The sequence below is a fragment of the Doryrhamphus excisus genome, linkage group LG19 (genome assembly GCF_037039965.1).
Source record: "Doryrhamphus excisus strain RoL-2023G ecotype Guam linkage group LG19, RoL_Dexc_Guam_v1.1, whole genome shotgun sequence".
Lineage (NCBI taxonomy): Eukaryota > Metazoa > Chordata > Actinopteri > Syngnathiformes > Syngnathidae > Doryrhamphus > Doryrhamphus excisus.
In genome coordinates this window covers 12,703,154-12,719,981 of record NC_136375.1, presented here as the reverse complement: position 1 = coordinate 12,719,981, position 16,828 = coordinate 12,703,154, and the positions used below count along the sequence as shown (strand labels likewise).

At 43.7% G+C, this 16,828-nt stretch overlaps 2 protein-coding genes across 4 annotated transcripts; both read right to left on the bottom strand.

The window, feature by feature from the left end:
* Positions 1-150: 150 nt before the first annotated feature.
* On the bottom strand, positions 151-12,135 carry clvs2 (clavesin 2). 3 transcript variants are annotated; one of them, XM_078798871.1, is made up of 8 exons: positions 11,308-12,135; positions 11,093-11,163; positions 10,884-10,956; positions 7,703-8,767; positions 6,894-7,068; positions 3,252-3,362; positions 2,950-3,182; positions 151-2,640 (listed from the first exon to the last, which is right to left on the bottom strand). In XM_078798871.1, exons 4-8 carry the CDS (start codon positions 8,089-8,091, stop codon positions 2,547-2,549), a joined length of 1,002 nt encoding a protein of 333 aa, XP_078654997.1. In that variant the 5' UTR covers positions 8,092-8,767; positions 10,884-10,956; positions 11,093-11,163; positions 11,308-12,135; the 3' UTR covers positions 151-2,546. The 3 variants fall into 3 exon arrangements, with proteins under 3 accessions (XP_078654997.1, XP_078654995.1, XP_078654996.1); XM_078798869.1 differs by having other exon boundaries at positions 11,093-12,135; XM_078798870.1 differs by having other exon boundaries at positions 10,884-12,135.
* On the bottom strand, positions 12,136-16,543 carry smpdl3a (sphingomyelin phosphodiesterase acid like 3A). The gene is made up of 8 exons (XM_058057077.2): positions 16,338-16,543; positions 15,312-15,525; positions 14,906-15,050; positions 14,738-14,834; positions 14,482-14,645; positions 14,221-14,401; positions 13,702-13,826; positions 12,136-13,019 (listed from the first exon to the last, which is right to left on the bottom strand). The coding sequence occupies exons 1-8, from the start codon at positions 16,462-16,464 to the stop codon at positions 12,678-12,680; spliced, it is 1,395 nt and encodes a 464-aa protein (XP_057913060.2). The 5' UTR covers positions 16,465-16,543; the 3' UTR covers positions 12,136-12,677.
* Between the last annotated feature and the right edge of the window lie 285 nt (positions 16,544-16,828).

Below are 16,828 nucleotides of genomic sequence, written 5' to 3'. Positions count from 1 at the left end.
TTTATTTTTATTAATCATTTTTAATTAATGGCTTGTTTTTCACTGTTGACAGAATAAAAATATTTTTCAAAATATTATAATTATATTTAATGTCTTATTTGTTAGTGTTGTCTATGTGTATTTTAGAATCTTTATTTAGACACGTGGAGGTCAAGTAGACGTACAAACATCATTCATTTTAATAAGAACAATGTGGACAATCAGTACATTTAGTCATGTATGATACATTATGTGAGGTTTGTGTCTACAAACAATCACCTCTGTGTGACTTTTAAGTGTTTATTCCCTCTGGAAGACATAAAAAAAATAAAAATAAATAATAACATTCTGTATTTACAGCTCAATTTCTCACAAAATCATTTGATCTCGTTTTGCAGCAACAAACTAGCGTCTCTGTTTTTACACCAAGGAGCAAAAACAACACATAATCCAAGGAAAGTAAAATACATAAAATAACATTCAGTATGGTAAAGTGTATTTGTCATAAAAGTAAACATCTTCACCTGCTGTGTTTCTTTACATATGAGGTGTGTCACCCTGTCCGGCTGTCCTTGCCTGCAATACCAAAGCCCACCTTAAGAGGCGACGGCGAGTCACATGACACAATTTGGCCCCCGGTAACCACAATTTCAATCAACAGTAAAACAAGTTAGCATTTCCTTCTGACGTACTTTAATGGGAGTCTTTCACATGGCAGCACGTTTTTTATTTTTTTAAAGCGACGTCTATTGAATGTAAACGTTGTATCCTAGCAACTGGAAGCATCTTCAGTAACCGAAAAGGTGATGTTTAGCAATAAAAGTATGATAATAATAATAAATACATTTGCTGTTACATCCATGTGACCAAAGTCTGGTTTGAGCTGCGATGGTTTCAACATTCACCGGTCACAACTTTGGACGTGATGTCAAGCGGCATCAAGTGCTACCAGCGCATTAAAACACCAGAAAACAAGCTCATCCAGGGGTGTCCAATACTGAAAATTGTTTTATTATTAGTATAAACATCACAACTTCTTCTCTTTATATTTTGCCCTTATTTGCTTTATTTATCCCAATTTTGCCCCCAGGCCACACTTTGAACACCCCTGAGCTAATCAATAAATAAATATCAAATCCTATTTCGCGATCGTGGGGGAAACACGTTTCTAAACCGATCGCTAACACTGAGTGACACGTCATCACAACATGAAAGAAGCTAATCGTTAATACATTTTCAGCCAATTTAGACTTTAAATTTAAAGGTTTCCCTTTAAAGTCTCGTCCTGCAATAAATACCAACCTTGTCACACCTACAAAAAGTCACTTTTTTTATTCAGTCTGCTGTGAGGCTAAGCTAGGCTAGAGGAGCGCTATGCTAGCAGCTGATGCTAACACATTTAGTAACGTCATTACTGTCCACTGAGTGTAAAATACCAATGACCAATGTGTGGTTGTTAAAGAAATATTTTTAAATGTGTGAAACAAGTAAGCTAAGTTGAAACATATTAGCATGACAGTAGAATGTTGACATGATGTTTTCTGCTTTAGCTAGCATACGTTAGCTGTGTTTAGTAGCGAATACTTTTACCCCACCAGCAAACGGGGAGCTAGTTTTGGTTTTAGTGCTTCTCTTGAATTCAAATGTAAATGTCTGAACGCATTCCTTATCCAAACATTAACAACACACTTTTAGGTTTTATTCAGTCATGGATACAGTCGTCTCTCACAACACGGCAGTTTGATTAGCGCTAACTCGCTGTATCATGTTTTTTCGGAAAACGTCTCATGAATGAATGATGGCTGTTTCATGGTAGAGCCTGCTGTATTATTAGTCAATACCAATTCCTCGTGGAAGTGGTACGTTTGGCCTCCTTCTCCACCTTTCTTAAGTTTAGAAGAAAAAAATTAGAGGCTAACTGTTTAGCTTGCTAGCTAGCGGCCGTCTAGAGCCCCTGGTGTTGCAAATCGGTGTAAACAATGAATAATGGGAGTGCAATGCTGACTAGTTATATCATGTCTACAGGGCTCTAATAATGTTAAAATCCGTATTTAGAAAGTCCCAAACAAGTTTTCTATGCTTTAACTATGAAAATATTCCATGTATTAACTTTGGATCCTATATTAGAGTCGGGTTTGGAACTAATTAACCGCTATAAACGAGGGGCGACTGTACTTGTTAATAACCTACGGCAGATTACAACTTCCTGGTGGTAATGAAAAGAAGGAAATGAAAATACCAGTGATGTCCTGTAAAGGGACGTTTGCTCGTTATTCCATCTCTTGTCTCCAGGAGGAGAAACGTCCTTTCTGCTGATCCTGAGCCGAGCTTGTGAAAGTCCCTTAAAATCTGTCTTGTTGTTCCGGGAGCTTGTCCTTCCTGAGGACAGAAGTATTTCCAGACAATCATCAGAATTTTCCCGAGATTTGGCACTTGACAAGGAAACATGGAAGTCCATCTTTAGAAGCTCCGTGGGGGACGTTGAGGAGCGCCTGGAGACGTCCTTGAGAGGACGGTGGCTCTCTCTGTGTCCTGTTGAGGACTCTGGAAGTCTTCCAGCTGCTTTTTTAGTCCAGCGAGAGCAGCGGCTGCATGTTGTCCTCGTCACACTTGACCTTGTCTGGTCGTTTTAGTACGCCAGGCTCCACCACCGACTGGGACCTGCAAGGACACAACGTGTGAGTGTGGTTGTGTGATGGTACGTTGGTCAACCTCACTCCCTGATGCCTTAAGAGCTGCGCTGGATGAGTTGATAGCTTGGCCTCTTAGCTCATTGCCTAGCGCTACTCAACTTAACGCTTATTTAGCGGGGTTGTGTGGACGTAGGTCCAAGCCCCGGCTGGACTGAGTCGCATTAGCACGTTAGCATCAGGTCGCCTCAAGTGGTCATCAGGTTCTTTGCACTTTAGGTCGAAATAATCCAATCAATGTTTGACAGTTTGTCTGTGGAAAAGATGTCTGCCGACTCACCTCTTCATGGTTTTCGGAGACAGGTCCTTCTCCAGGTCTCTCTCCAGGTCTTGTACCGACAGTGTGTAGGACTCGGGACAGTACTCTGTCTCCTCGTCATAAGCGTGCTCCAGCAGCGTGCGCGCCCACGTGCCCATGTCGTAGGGCGGCATCATGCCTCCCAGTTCGGATGGTAGGATCTCAGGGTGGATCAGCTGATGGAGGCTGTTCAGGTTGTTGCCGTGCATAAAGATCTGAAGACGGTAACATTCATGAGGACGACGTCCTTTGGAAAGGATCTCGTGAAGATAACACGGTCTTACCCTCTTCCTGGTTTTGTCCTTGAGGAAGGGCCTGATGACGGTGTAGAGAGCGTGGATGTACCACGGTTGGTTCACAAAGTGGATCCCTCCGAACCTGGCAGGAAAACTGTCCTGTCAAAGCACAAAAGAAGACATGGATGGACATCTGATGCGGCCTCTAATACTGGTTTTACATTCCTGGACGGACATCAACAAAATGCAGAGTCAATGCCACATTAAACATGGACTTCCTCTGCTGATGGATCAGATTAGTCCTCACAGACCTAATCAAATCATGAGCAGGATATGCTCTCGTCTATTTTCAGACTTCTATGCTAAATGATTTTCTGGGAGGGACACAACAAACCAGAACCTTCAGAACTCAGAGAAGTTAAAGGGAGACAAGAACCCAGCTTCTCGAAAACAAATACAAAATCAGCCGGACGGCTGACACACTGGGAAATATGGAAGCAAACAAGGGGACTGGTTGAACAGGTCCAATGTGTCCCCAAGGAAGACGCTCCCCTGTGTTTGCCAAGAAGACATGCAAACACATCAATGTTTGGAAAACGAAGCCGTCTTCAAGTCATCAAACAAAACAAACAAGCGTCAACAATCTTCACTCAATGTGGACGTGTCTATTTTTGGACGTTGGCTGCAGGTGACCTCAAAGTTTGATGGGAATTGAAGGTGACAGTGAAGTCTGTCCCCGTTCAACACAAAAACAACGATGGAGTGTTTTGGAAAGGCCAGAGTACACACGCTCGTTATTTGTCGGTCGTTGCTTGTAAAGACACAATGGAGTGTGTCCTAGTTCGGCACATTAAAGCTTTTTGACGAAGTAAACAAACATTTGTCCTCCGGGCTGCACTTTAACTCCCTAAGAAGGAAAAGCACTCTTCTTCTTGTCTTGACTTGACTGGAGGACACGTTAGTTCATCTTTGGACAGATGACAAGTGACAGAAGCACGACACCGACCCGTATTTCGATACAGAAAAAACACCAGTCTTCAGTTCCACATGTGACTCATCAGTCTGAACTGGTGGATGACCCACATGTCTTTTTGGGTTTCATCAGTCTGAGGTCCATCTCAAAAACCTCCTTCACGCACTTGTGTCTCACCGGTCTATCCCTGTTTTCATGCACCAGCAGTCTGTCTTTGGGGGTCTTGTCAGTAAGAGATGGATCTTTAAAAAAAACCTAGTGCTTCACATAGCAGTGTCTCGTCAGTCTATACTACTCAACAGCCCACCTGATTTTTGGGTCTCGTCAATCTGGGATCAGTCTGACCCACCACTTCAGTCAACTGTTTAATCAGTCTATCCTTTTCACCCACTTGTGTTTCATTGGTCGGTCCTGGTCAACGACCCGTCTGCCTTTTTAGGTCAGTCTATCCTGGTCCACCATCAACTTGTGTCAATGTGTCCTGGTCTGTCAGTCTTTCCTGCGTCACCGTCTTGTCAGGGTTTAAACCCACCTGTGTTCATAAAGCTCCGAAAGAGCCCCAACGGAAAAGATCAATGGTTAGAAAGCGTTCCTATTAGTCCATACACTTGGTGTTCCACCTACTATGTCTGCTCAGTTAGTCCCGGTGGGGTTTTTCACCTGCCATAGCATCCTTTGTCTTTACTGGGCTGTCCAAGTCTCCAGCTCGCCTGTGTGTCACGCTGTGACCCAGAGTCTGACGATTCTACAATTTTAACTTAAATAACGTTTGTCACAAATGATTCTAAATGAACAACACGTTCATGCTTTCATGGCTGACTGCTTTTTGGCGTTTATCCACACGCAGGCTGGTTAAATGTTACAACATCATCCAAAGCTCATAAATGAAAGACGAGTCAAGCGATGCATAAAACATCACACACACACACACACACACACACATACACACACACAACAAAGCCCAGCCCATCTGGAGGAAAGACCAGAGCAGACAGCCAGGCAGTCGGGCCGGTTGCTGTGGAAACGGGAGGAGGGTGGGATGTGGCGGGTGGAGAGGGGGAGGTATAAGAATGGGAGGGTGGGGACGCGGGGGGGGTACAACAAAGCACATTGCATCATGCAAGATGATGATGATGAAAAAATGGAAATATTCCAGGGCATCCTTCATTTACATGAAGTCAGGTTAGAACATCCAGGAAGACATCAGCATCTTCTCTGGAGAACAATGATGGAGGGAAACGTGGGGTTGATGTAAAAAAAAAATGGGGGGAGGGGAGAAGTGAACCAGAGAGCAAACAAACAAAGAAGAAGAAGAAGTAGGACGTCTAAACACGTTCTTATTGTTAGAACATTAGCATCTTCACGCACAAATGGCTGTGTTCCACTTGGCACACTTGTGGACTTACTCGCGGTCTTTTCACTGCACGAGTGCGCTCACACTGAAAAATACAGAAATGCAAAGGGATGGACCCTCCCCACTGAGTAGTACAGTGCAGAGGTTCTCAACTGGTCTCATCATGGGACCCACAATTCCCATAGTTATACAGATAAAAATATTTCAATTGTTAAAATATCCTTAATAACACATGCATTTTCAACATTTTTTAAATGGAACATAAAAATACACCTAAAAATACAGTCTGAAATAATTTTTGTAACTTTGAAATAAAGACACTTTGAAATTTAAAAAAATTTAACATAAAAATATTTGAAAATTCAGACAAAATATTTGATATCATTTTGTAATGTATAAGTTTTTTATTTTTGAAATACAAATATATTGAAAATGTGTTATTTTGAAATACAAATACTTTGTATTTCATAATATTATTATATATTAATGTTTTAGTGTCATTTTCTCATCATCTGAGATATGTTTTTATTATTATTTAATGTTACAGTTTGATTAAATTTTGTATATTTTGAAATACAAATACTTTATGTTTCATTTATTTCATTTTATATTTATACATTAATATTTTAATGTAATTTTCTGACCATCAAAGCTATTTTTTATCATTTATTTATTTACAGTTTCATAAATTTTTTTATCTTGTATTATTTTATTTTAATTTTAATTTTTTTTATTAAATACAAATTTTCCAAAACATATATTTTTGACCTGCGACCCACCCAAGAATAGTCTGTGACCCACTTTTGGGCCCCAAAGCACCAGTTGAGAAACCCCGGTATAGAGAAGGAGGATGTTGCAATTCCCAATTAAAAATGCCAGAAGAAGATGAGGACAAATATTGCTAAATATTAAGTGTACAACGACAATAATGGATTTGGGACACTGTCAACATTCACGCACTCAGTAACTAAGTACACTAACTATTTTTTCACCAAATGACTTGAAGAGAACAATCCAGAGAGGTTTCACAGTCATTTTTAATCTCTTAACAACACTGTAATCCTGCAGGATTATGACTGGATTGGGTTGAATCCCGCACACTGTTCACCTGCTGCGCCTCCCCGGAGGCTAGAATAATAATAATCTTATCTTTGTGCTCGCGGAAGCACGTGTGTGTGCGTCTAAGGCGAGCAGGGAATGGAATAAAGGTGATAAGGAAGTCTGGATGGGGGGACAGCAGGTGAGGTGAGGTGTCACTGTTACCGGTTAGAACACACATAAAGCATCAGTGGAAACACGCTACACGTCCCAAGACACGTGGTCTACATGCGACCCAGGAAGTGACTCTTCCCGGTGGTCTTACCTGCAGCCCCTCGATGGCGAGTCGAAGCATGCTGGGGGTCAGCTTGGACGCCTGCTTGAAGGTGAAGTTGCTCCAGTCGATGATGAGGATGAAGCCGTTCACCTGCAGCTCGGCGTCTTCTATCATGGCCTCCAGGGACAGAAGGATGGACCTCAGGATGTCCACAAAGGTGTACCTGGCGCAAGATCACACACAAACTTATATAGTACATAGTACCACAAAGATAATGATTGGTTCCCCAGTTGAGGCCTCCCAAAAGGTAGTTTAGTGTATTTTACTGCAACATTAGAGTCCCAAAATTGGTGGTACTACATCTACTGGAGGGCACCAAAATTGGCCCCGTACACAATAGCCCAAAGGTATGGTGCTAAAAAGATACCACGATGTTAAGTGTTATGGTACCACAATATTAGGGTGCCATAAAGTGGTAGCGAACATGCTACCTAAACTGTAGGTTACCAAAAATAAGTGCGGTACCAGGTACCCCACTTTTATACAGGAAATGGTACCATATACATATGGGGGGGGGGGGGGTTACCAAGTAATACCCAAACATAATGGTGCACCACAAAATGGTACATCCTGAGTGTAGGGGTACCAAAAACTCATGCACTGAACATCAAAAACTAGAACAAAAGTGTCAGAGTAACAGAGGAGTGGAGTGCCAAAACTGTAGGGTACCAAAAAGTGGTACAGTACTCCAAAAAGAAGGACCCCAAAAAGTGTTGGGATACAACTAAGATATGTGGTACCCTTAACAAGTGGAAAGAGGTCTCATGAGGTCATGAGTGGGTGTGTGAATGTGTTACCTGCTCTGGTCCCAGTTGGCCGCAAACAGAACCAGTATTTTCCTGCCGTGTCGGTCCAGGTTGGAGAGCACACCGGGGAAGCCGTCCTTGAGGGCCTGTTTGATGCCGTGATCTGTGGCCTTCAGGTTCTTGAACATGTCCAGGTTCTGCTGGCGGTACTCAAAATACTGGGCCAGCAGCCTAAACGCCTCAAAGTGGTTGAACTTCCTGGCTCGCAGGAACCTGAGGATGAAGGCGTCGTCTGTCCTGAGGAAGCCGATGTCCGGCCGGGTGATGATCATGTCCCGGACCTCCTGGATGTCCTGGTGGAGAGTGTCAGAGTTCTCTTTGAGCTCCGCCTTGGCTTTCTCCAGGGTGGCGGCGGACAAGCCCGCCTGCAGGTGAGTCATGTCGGCAAGCGCAGCAAAGTCCAAACGGAACCGGATCAGAACCAGCCGGAGGCCTGCAGCTAATCCCCCCCGAGGTGCTGAGGATGCATCAGCGGCATATGATCCACAACTACTTCACTGACGCCACCCGAGGAGGACGATGATGCTTCCCGCCATGCCGCAACCGCTTCCTCCCTCTGTGTGCGTGTGCACGATGGCGCCCACAGCATCACCTTCTCCCGCGGAGGAGGCCCAGCGATGCGGCAACACCTGCTACATCACCCTCGTCTTCATCAGCGTCTTCATCCGCCGAGCCGCTGCTGCTGTTGTCAGTAGTCCACCTCCCTCCTGCCTGTAGCCCCTCCCTCCAAACGCCTTTAAATCATCCTGCCTGCAAGTTTTTGCTTCCCGTCCAACCGCACAGGTGTGCCCCTGGCTCCTGTCTTCCGTCCGTCCTCCGTTTGTGTTTAGGTTGGGTTGGGTGCGCTGTGCTGTGCTCGGGATTAGCGTCTGCTGCTGCCACTGTCTGTTGGCTCAGAAAGTGAGTGACAACAAGCTGGGAGGAGCAGGGCGGGGGATGCTGGGGGAGGGACTGAGGAGCTGGTAGATATGTGTTTTTTAAGGCCGGGGGGCATGGAGGGATGGAGCAGGAAGGGGGAGGGACAAAGGATGCTGAGGAGGAGGGAGAGGTACCAGCCTGCGCGGACAAAGAGAGGAAGAGTGAAGGCAGCATGAAAGGATGGATGATGATGATGATGGTGATGGAGGGGAATGGAGGGATTATACACTTGAGGCCTCGCCACGGGACTTTCTTTTTTTTTTACTGCTTTTACCTCATGTTATATGAAAAGACAATAAAATATATACATATTATTATTCCATTAAAATGCCCATTAATTCATTTACTTGTGAAATATGGTCATATTTGTCTTATTTAAAATTATTTATTATTAATAGTTGTATTCATTTTATTATTGGATCCTTATGTTAAGTTATCCCATCCTACAAGATATTGCATGTTGATTTGTGTGACATAACTTATTAAGCATGTGTAACACAAATAAACCATACCAATGTATTATGATGGGGGCGGGGCTTGGGATAGGACAGCTGCACTATGATGGATTCATTTGCATTGTGTCCACCTTAAACACACACACACACACACACGGGAAGTGGGGTGGGGTGGGGTGGGGTGGTTGAGGAGAGTGGAATGGCCCCGAGCTGTCATTGGCTGCTGCGGGAAGTGCAACGCATTAACAAAGAACAACAACAAAGTGCTTTTCGACCACCTGACTGCATGGATTGTTGATTAATAAATGTCTTCTATTTGTCACGTTTCGTCAAACTTGTGATGGCGAATTATCATTCCTCATTCGGACGTTTCAATGCTCTTAGGAATATCACACTTCCCATTTATCTTGAACACACCATCAGTGGACGCTTGTTTGAAGGATGGTAACGCCATCTAGTGGTCACTGTTTATCCCTGCACCCACAGACGGTACCGTCATTTTATTTAATTAATTCCGCTTAAATGTCTAAATAAAATCACACGAGTGAAGCTCATAAACAAATGTTGTACAGAAAGTGTCTGACCCAATACAAATATTGATTAAATGTATTTGAAATGTACGAGGTAGTACTACAAGATGAGCAGCAGGGGGCAGCATACACACAGCTTACTCTCAAAACAAAAACACAAAAAAAAACAAAGTGGCATGTTTAGACGTCCAACATAAGGACGCAAACATTCGTAAATCTATGGTAAAAAGGTGAAGGTCAAGGTGGTAATCAGGTGGAAATAAAGAGGTTGATTTCCCCCCCATAGCTTGCACCCTCAACTGGGGGAAACCCAATGACCCCCACAAATTGTGCAGACAGGACAGGAAGGGGGTGGGGGGTATGATAAGAGAAGAAGAAAGAGGAGGCTGGCCATATTGAGAGAAGAAGTGGGATTAACAGTAATCTTAACCTCTGACCCCCCCTTGGAGGGTGGCTGCTGGTCTTTGCAATATGTCCACTCAGACACACACACACACGCACACATTCCACAGCAGTCAACTACAATTACCCGCCATCTTTCTAGTTTTATGCTCCCCGAAGAATCACCTCTGTTTTCTCCTTCGCGGTGCGTATAAATACTTAAATAAATACATAGCGTACTAGCGTGATGAAGTAGTTGTGCACTAATAAAGAAGAATCAAATACACATCAAATACACACTGTACATGTATTTTCATTTGTTGCATGTTTGATGATGTGTGGCTGTGAAGTAATGTGGAAGTTGATTGGCTGAGGGGGGGGGTGGCCTATGGTGGTCCCATGCAGAGTAGCGACAAGAGGCTTAAGTCCAACCTCAATCCCAGACTACACACACACACACACACACACACACAGTAGTAATAAAGGAGTCCATTCATGGCGGCTGACAAACGACGAATGAAGCATGAGACAAAAAAAAGAGACCCCCCCTCATCCCCTCCATTATGGACTGTGTGTGAGACTTGGCAGGGAGGGGGGGGGGGGGGGCGGCAATATCTCACGGGATTCTCAAATAAAAAGAGCTTTATGTGGTCCTGCTTGAAATATTTGATCACGCACACAACACCAACAAACGTCCAACCACAGGAGACGTCTGTCTGTTGACTTTCAAGGCAACAAATGAAGTTAAGGCCAGATTTTTTTCTTCACTTAACAGACTTTTTAACAAGATGCACAGTTTGTAATCATCATGTGACTATGAGACTAAAGTTTAATATCCGGTTTGGAATATTCCACCGCGTAGTAGAAAATGAAGAAAAATGATCCTACTTTCTGACATCATTCCATGGGCTCTGTCCTTCCTCCACACATTGTGCTGACATCAGTCACATGACCATCCCACCTGAAAGTCAAGTCCAGGGGTTAGCATTAGCACATGGTGAGAACTGAAGTGCAAGGTGTTGACAGTTAAACGGCACTATTGACTTCGGGCTCACCGGAGCATCAACGCAAAAAGAGGGGCGGTTAGGGGAGGTTACCTCGGGTCAAAAGGAGTTTTTGTCAATCTAGTATGCATGCCAGGCCAGTAGGTGTCGCTATCACTTTGCACCTGCAACAATTTTTTAAAAACATCACGTTCACGTTGATATAAAAAAAACACATTTAAATGTTGATGTAAGAGATGTTTGCCGTCTTTGTGTTCAAACTTCTTAACCAGCGAGACAAAAGACTGAAAGAGCTCCGCTGCTGTTACCGTGGCAACCAACACCCCGGCAACTGTGGCCTGGCTGGCCGGTCTGTGGGCCATCGCCGTGGTTACGTCCCGAGAGAGCAAAGTGGCAAGGGATGGGTGGGTGGGTTGGGGTTCCTCTGCAAAGACATTCATCATTCATCTAAACTCCTTTTTTCTCCTCCTGACACTTTTCTCTGCTTTTGGACATCAAGTTCCGCTTAAGTCTGCTTTTTTTTGTGTGGTTACATAAGTGGATTTTAAAAGGGGGGGCGGGGGCACAAGCACAAAAGCCATGGAATGTTCAGAGGGGAGGCTGAGAAAGGAGAGTCGCTTTCACCCCATTCAAACGAGAATAAGATGGAGGGTGGGAGGGAATGGAGGGGGGGGGGGTTGGGGCAAGTAAGGTCAGTCGCTGCTCTCTTTCCTCCTGCAGACAAACTTTTAATTTCCTGTTAGCAATCCCGTGTTAGCATCAATGACTTCCAAGTCAATATATGAAAGATGCTGCACATGAAAGCATAAACGGAAAATCAAAGCACTTACAGAACATCCAATCAGTTTGCTCTGATGTAATTTCCAAAGATGCTCATGAGGGGTCGGGTGTAAGGAGTGGGGGGCAAATGCTATCATATACTTACAGTATATAAACCGTCTGGGCATACAGGGCCTAATAAAAGTCAAAGTCGTAGGAACATTAATTAACTTCACTTTTATGGAATCTGAAATAGCTTCCATGAAAGGCAAAATCAAAATACAGTCTCCTATTATTCATTTTTTCATCATTTAATCGAGACAAAATAGTATTGTCACATAGCAAAATAATGTACGACAGAAATTCTACTTTCTCATGATCTCCCTCTGGTGGCTCGGCAGCCATCGGCCAATGAACTGCTCTGTTCGGAATCATGCATTATTGGAAGAAGTTAAAGATCGTATTGGTGCCTACAATGTTATGCTATTTTTGAGTCCTGCCCACTCAGGGGCAGTACCCTTTCCTGAGTGGATCAGTATGCGTCTGCATCTATCTGGCTCCAATCAAGTGTGTGTGTGTGTGTGTGTGTGTTTGTTTGTTGGCAGCAGTTGCAGGTTTGCTAAAGCTGCCAGGCAACCTGTTTGTGCAAAATTCAAGTGCATACATTGTTTAATTGTACAGTACTTCTAATGTCAACTCGAGTAGAAACAATTCAAATATCCTCCAGGGAAGCAGCATATTCATTTGTGTCCTTTAGTTCATAAGCTCAAGAAATATGTCAGTAATATTAAAACCATGAGGATAAGCTTCCTTTTAATTTTTAGTGCATTAAAGTGTTGTTTTTTTTGGTTAGCATTGTTGTGTTGAGCATCCTGAGCATGCCGCTAAAGAAGCAGCTGTGTAATTCAAGTGTAAAATTTCAAAGTGACTCATTAGAAGCAGGGTTGCTGACGAGCAGCTGGTGATGTTGTGTCACGCATGCGGAGTAAGAGGCCTGGTCCAGGTAGAGTATGGAGCACAGCTGGATGACCTTACACTCGGCCCTGCACAGCAGCTGGCTGTCATAGCCCACAATGAAATGAGTGTAGTAGGTGTCAAAGGTGGAGGTGGGCGGAAGCCACATGCTCAGACCCAGCTTGAGCAGACTGGCGGGTCGCAGGTCCTTCATGCCGAAAGCGTCCGTCATGGTGTACTCCAGCCTCCAGTCGGCTCTTTGCCTGAGGTTGGCTTCAGTCAGATTGAGATAGTACTGCCAGATGTCCTTCACGGGGGACACAAACAAGACGTCTTTTCAGGGCTTCTTTCGTGACACACGGACTTTTTGTCTGCCGATTGGCAGCAACATTCATCATTCATCAAGTCAGGACTCTTTCTTCATCTTCTTTTCAGATGGGGGACGCCTTTGCTTTTAGTTTCAACTCACACTGATTGTCAAGACACTTTCCCTCTGGAAACATTTTCAATACAACAAACAATATTTTATTCGTATTTTGAGTGCTTTCAGGTCCTAAATGGCCATTTGGAGCACATGCCTTTTTTTTTTACTGGCCCACGACACCAGCAAAAAGGCGTAATGTAAAGAATAGGGGTGCCCCTGTCTTATATTGATATCGGTCTGATGAATAAACAGTGATGATCAATGAGTGATGTCGGGTTTCAATGCTTCATTGAGCACCTCGAGCGTACTTATGCTTGTCACCAATAACATAAAGCTGACATGCATTTCTCATACTATAATATATATCGAACTTCTTTGCACATCTACATGGTTTGCTTACTGCCTGTTTAAACAATTTAAACAAACATGGCCCCCTGCAATCCTTTGGACTTTCAGTCTGCAGCCCTGTCCTAAACCGTGACACACACACACACACACACAATGAATTAAAAACAATTTTGCATCTGCTACGGTTATGCTCACGATTATGATTTTTGCTTCTTACCAAAATCCCAAAGTCGTCGGTGTCGTACAAATACAAGCGCACTGCCGGATTGTTGGAGAACAACGCCAAAACGTCTTTGATGGGCGTCACAGCCGGAGCCACAAAGAGAGAATTCACCGGCTTACCTACAAAACAACAAAACATACCAGCATGGACCAACATAAACACTTGTCTGTCTTTTAGAAGCACCAACCTAATTCGGTGTGCATCAAGGTTCAATGTTAGGTCACCTACTTTTTTTTTAATTTGTGACCTATCTAATTAAGCCATTTTTCATACAGAACAGTGTTCCTCCTACCAATTGGGTGGCTCCCCCCATCAGACCCTCCCATACACTGTACATACTCTGAAAGAGTGCACACCCCAAATCTAGCTGGAGAGGAGTGGTTAGGAGTGAATAGCTGTATCATATCTGCCTGTATGATGATAATAAAGACATTACATGAATACTTTACATTATTATTGTTTGTAAAATTAGTTTTGTTTGCAAGTGGCCTGTGGGTGTATCTTTTTTTGTACCTTTCTTGTCCAGGAGCACCATGATGCTGTCTCGGTGGGTGTGGCCATAGAAATGTCCGGCAATCACATGACTGTACGCCCTGAAAATGTCAATCAGCCTCTCATTTTGAGCTTTTCTGACGGCGGTGGTGTTCCTGGCCAAGGGCAGGAAGCCAACTGGAACGTGAGCGATGATGAAGACCTGCAGGATGATCCCAGTCACAAAGACAGATAAAGATGTTTGGGACTATTAATGACTATTATAAACAAGTGATGTTTGACCTTCTCCATGCTCTGTTCAGCTCTCTTCAGAGTGGCCTCCAACCACTCAAACTGTCCTGCCGGGTCGCTCATGTTGGCGGTGACTTTATCAGGACTGTAGTAAAGGATGGTGTTGACGCTGACCACTCGCAAGCCAGGATAGGCCAGCTGGGAGTAGAAGCCACCTGTGGAAGACAAGCACAGTTATAGGGAGCTACAACAGAAGAACAATCGCTACATGCTAAGCTCTCAGAGTGTGTGTGATGGCATTGTTGACCTTGCCGCAGCGTTTCCAGGGCATCCGTCTGCAGCCAGGGCTTCCACATGTGGGCCGCAGCCTTGTAGATATCATTTGTGGTGGTCGGCATCTGATCCTGACACCACACATACACATTTTGTCCAAAAAAATTTCAAATCTCCAACACATTATTGATTGGATTTGTACCTGTGGCCAGTAGTCATGGTTTCCCACGGCTGGATAGACGGTGACATTTGGGAAGTGCTGGAGGAGGGTTTGAGTAATGTTGCTCATCACCTGGATGACCATGTCTGTGGAGAGTTCCCCGACAGGAACGTGAGGCGGACTGTCTCTGCAAGAGGAAACACCACACACTCGTTACTAATGCTAATGTTGCCTAAACACACTTTACAGATTCAGAACAAGCCTCAGCTGGGCCTAAGTATGAAATGTTTCTCAAAAGGAAGGCTTCAAAGTGCATAAAAACAACTCCCAACATGGCAACTGTCATCTACATGGAATTTCCCCATACCTGCAGCCATTACTACAGGAATGTTACTTCCAAGTTCACATTTTTCTATCAGCACTTTGGAATCTTGGTTGCTATTCATACCCAGTCCAAATAATAAAGTCATCAGGGTGTACGAGGCGGTCCATGTGCAGGAATGCAGACTGGATGAGGCTGTATGGCGAGTCACACAGGAAGTCGCCGAATGGGCCAGCACCAGCAGCCGCCGCTCCTTTGGAGGAGAAGCACACCTTGGTGGGGTCTGGTGCCAGGTGGTAGGTGGGGTCCAGATGCAGGTCTGTAATGTGCCAGAACCTTCCTGCCCGGGAGAAAAAAACACTAAACATTTACAGAAATGCAAAAACGGAAATGTGTCATGACAGACTTGCTTTACTCGATTTATTGACTCTTTGCAGTGGGTGTAGTTTATTACTAGCCACATTATTGTATGGTTTTAAAGAGAAAATGCGTGTCCCATTACATGCATTAATTAGTCGCCTTCTTAAATCAGTTTTTATATCTTTAGAACACACAGACAAGAGAAAGATGAGTGCTCATGTCTCAAATAGCGATTGTCAATGATGGCCAAAATTTTAAATAAGTGCTTTATAATAACTTTTTAATAACTTTTTATATTTTGCCTCAGAAGCCTGCTATTAAAACCTCCTAAAACACTACACTTTTAGCTTTCAGCTACAGCAAAACTGACAACTGAAATATTAAAAGCAAAACAACACTTTAAATTAAAATGGAAGGACAAAATGGCCGCAAAAAATGAACTTGTATAAATGTATTATTTTGTTTATTTATTGCTTTGTATTTTGATTTCCGGCATTGTGATTGTGAACTCTGATTGGTGTGGGTTTTACTTATATTGTGCTACGATAGGTCTTGTTTTTAATCTCCTATCAATTGAAAATATTTGGACGATTCCCATTAAACTAGCAACGTTACAGCAACATGTCAAGACTTTGTTCGGTGCTACATGTCTGGGAGCAATTCCGCAGACTTGTCCTGCTTAAATGCGTCCGGGGACGTCATTTGTGAAGCGTTAATCTGTCTTGGTACGTGTGGAATCCGAACCCTTCAAAGCGTTCATTTACAGAAAAAACACCTCGAACGTTGTCTCACCTGTGGCCCCCAGGTCGCCACTTCTTCCAGGGGGGGCCGCCTTCAGTCGGGTGGCACCAAACAGCAGGACCACAAAGCAGGCGAGTAGAGCCTTTGTGAAAAGACGAAAGGCGACATGTTTTCCCATAGCGATGACGACAAAGTAAATAAAGTAATGTAGCCGGACGCGGGAATCACGCTGGTGTGTTGTCAAAGAAACCGGAAGTTGTAATGGTCAGGCGGTCTTGTGTTTTCATGGGTCGAGGGGGCGGGGCTTCAGCTCACAGCCAGCAGGCTAGTCACGTGACGGAGCTGCTACAGACTGTTTTATTTACTGTACTGAAATAGAGCGTTTTAGAGCGTTTAGTAGAACTGTAGTAACTGTCTTATATTAAGTTCAAGTAGTTTTTAACGCTCAGGTAAATACTTAAAATGCCTTCTTGTTAAAAGTAAAATAAAAATGCAATCGTTCCTTGCAAAATATATGATGTGTTGCCCTAAGATTGGAATAT

Bases quoted from the DNA above. Each gene is read 5' to 3' on its own strand.
- clvs2 (XM_078798870.1), bottom strand. From the start codon at position 8,091: ATGACTCACCTGCAGGCGGGCTTGTCCGCCGCCACCCTGGAGAAAGCC. The intron at 3,363-6,893 runs GTAAGACCACCG...GTGCTTTGACAG, and splicing joins TCGCCATCGAGGGGCTGCAG to GACAGTTTTCCTGCCAGGTT. The intron at 3,183-3,251 runs GTAAGACCGTGT...TACCGTCTTCAG, and splicing joins AGGACAAAACCAGGAAGAGG to ATCTTTATGCACGGCAACAA.
- smpdl3a (XM_058057077.2), bottom strand. From the start codon at position 16,464: ATGGGAAAACATGTCGCCTTTCGTCTTTTCACAAAGGCTCTACTCGCC. The intron at 15,526-16,337 runs GTGAGACAACGT...TCTCCCGGGCAG, and splicing joins TGGCGACCTGGGGGCCACAG to GAAGGTTCTGGCACATTACA. The intron at 14,646-14,737 runs GTCAACAATGCC...TGTCTTCCACAG, and splicing joins CCTGGAAACGCTGCGGCAAG to GTGGCTTCTACTCCCAGCTG.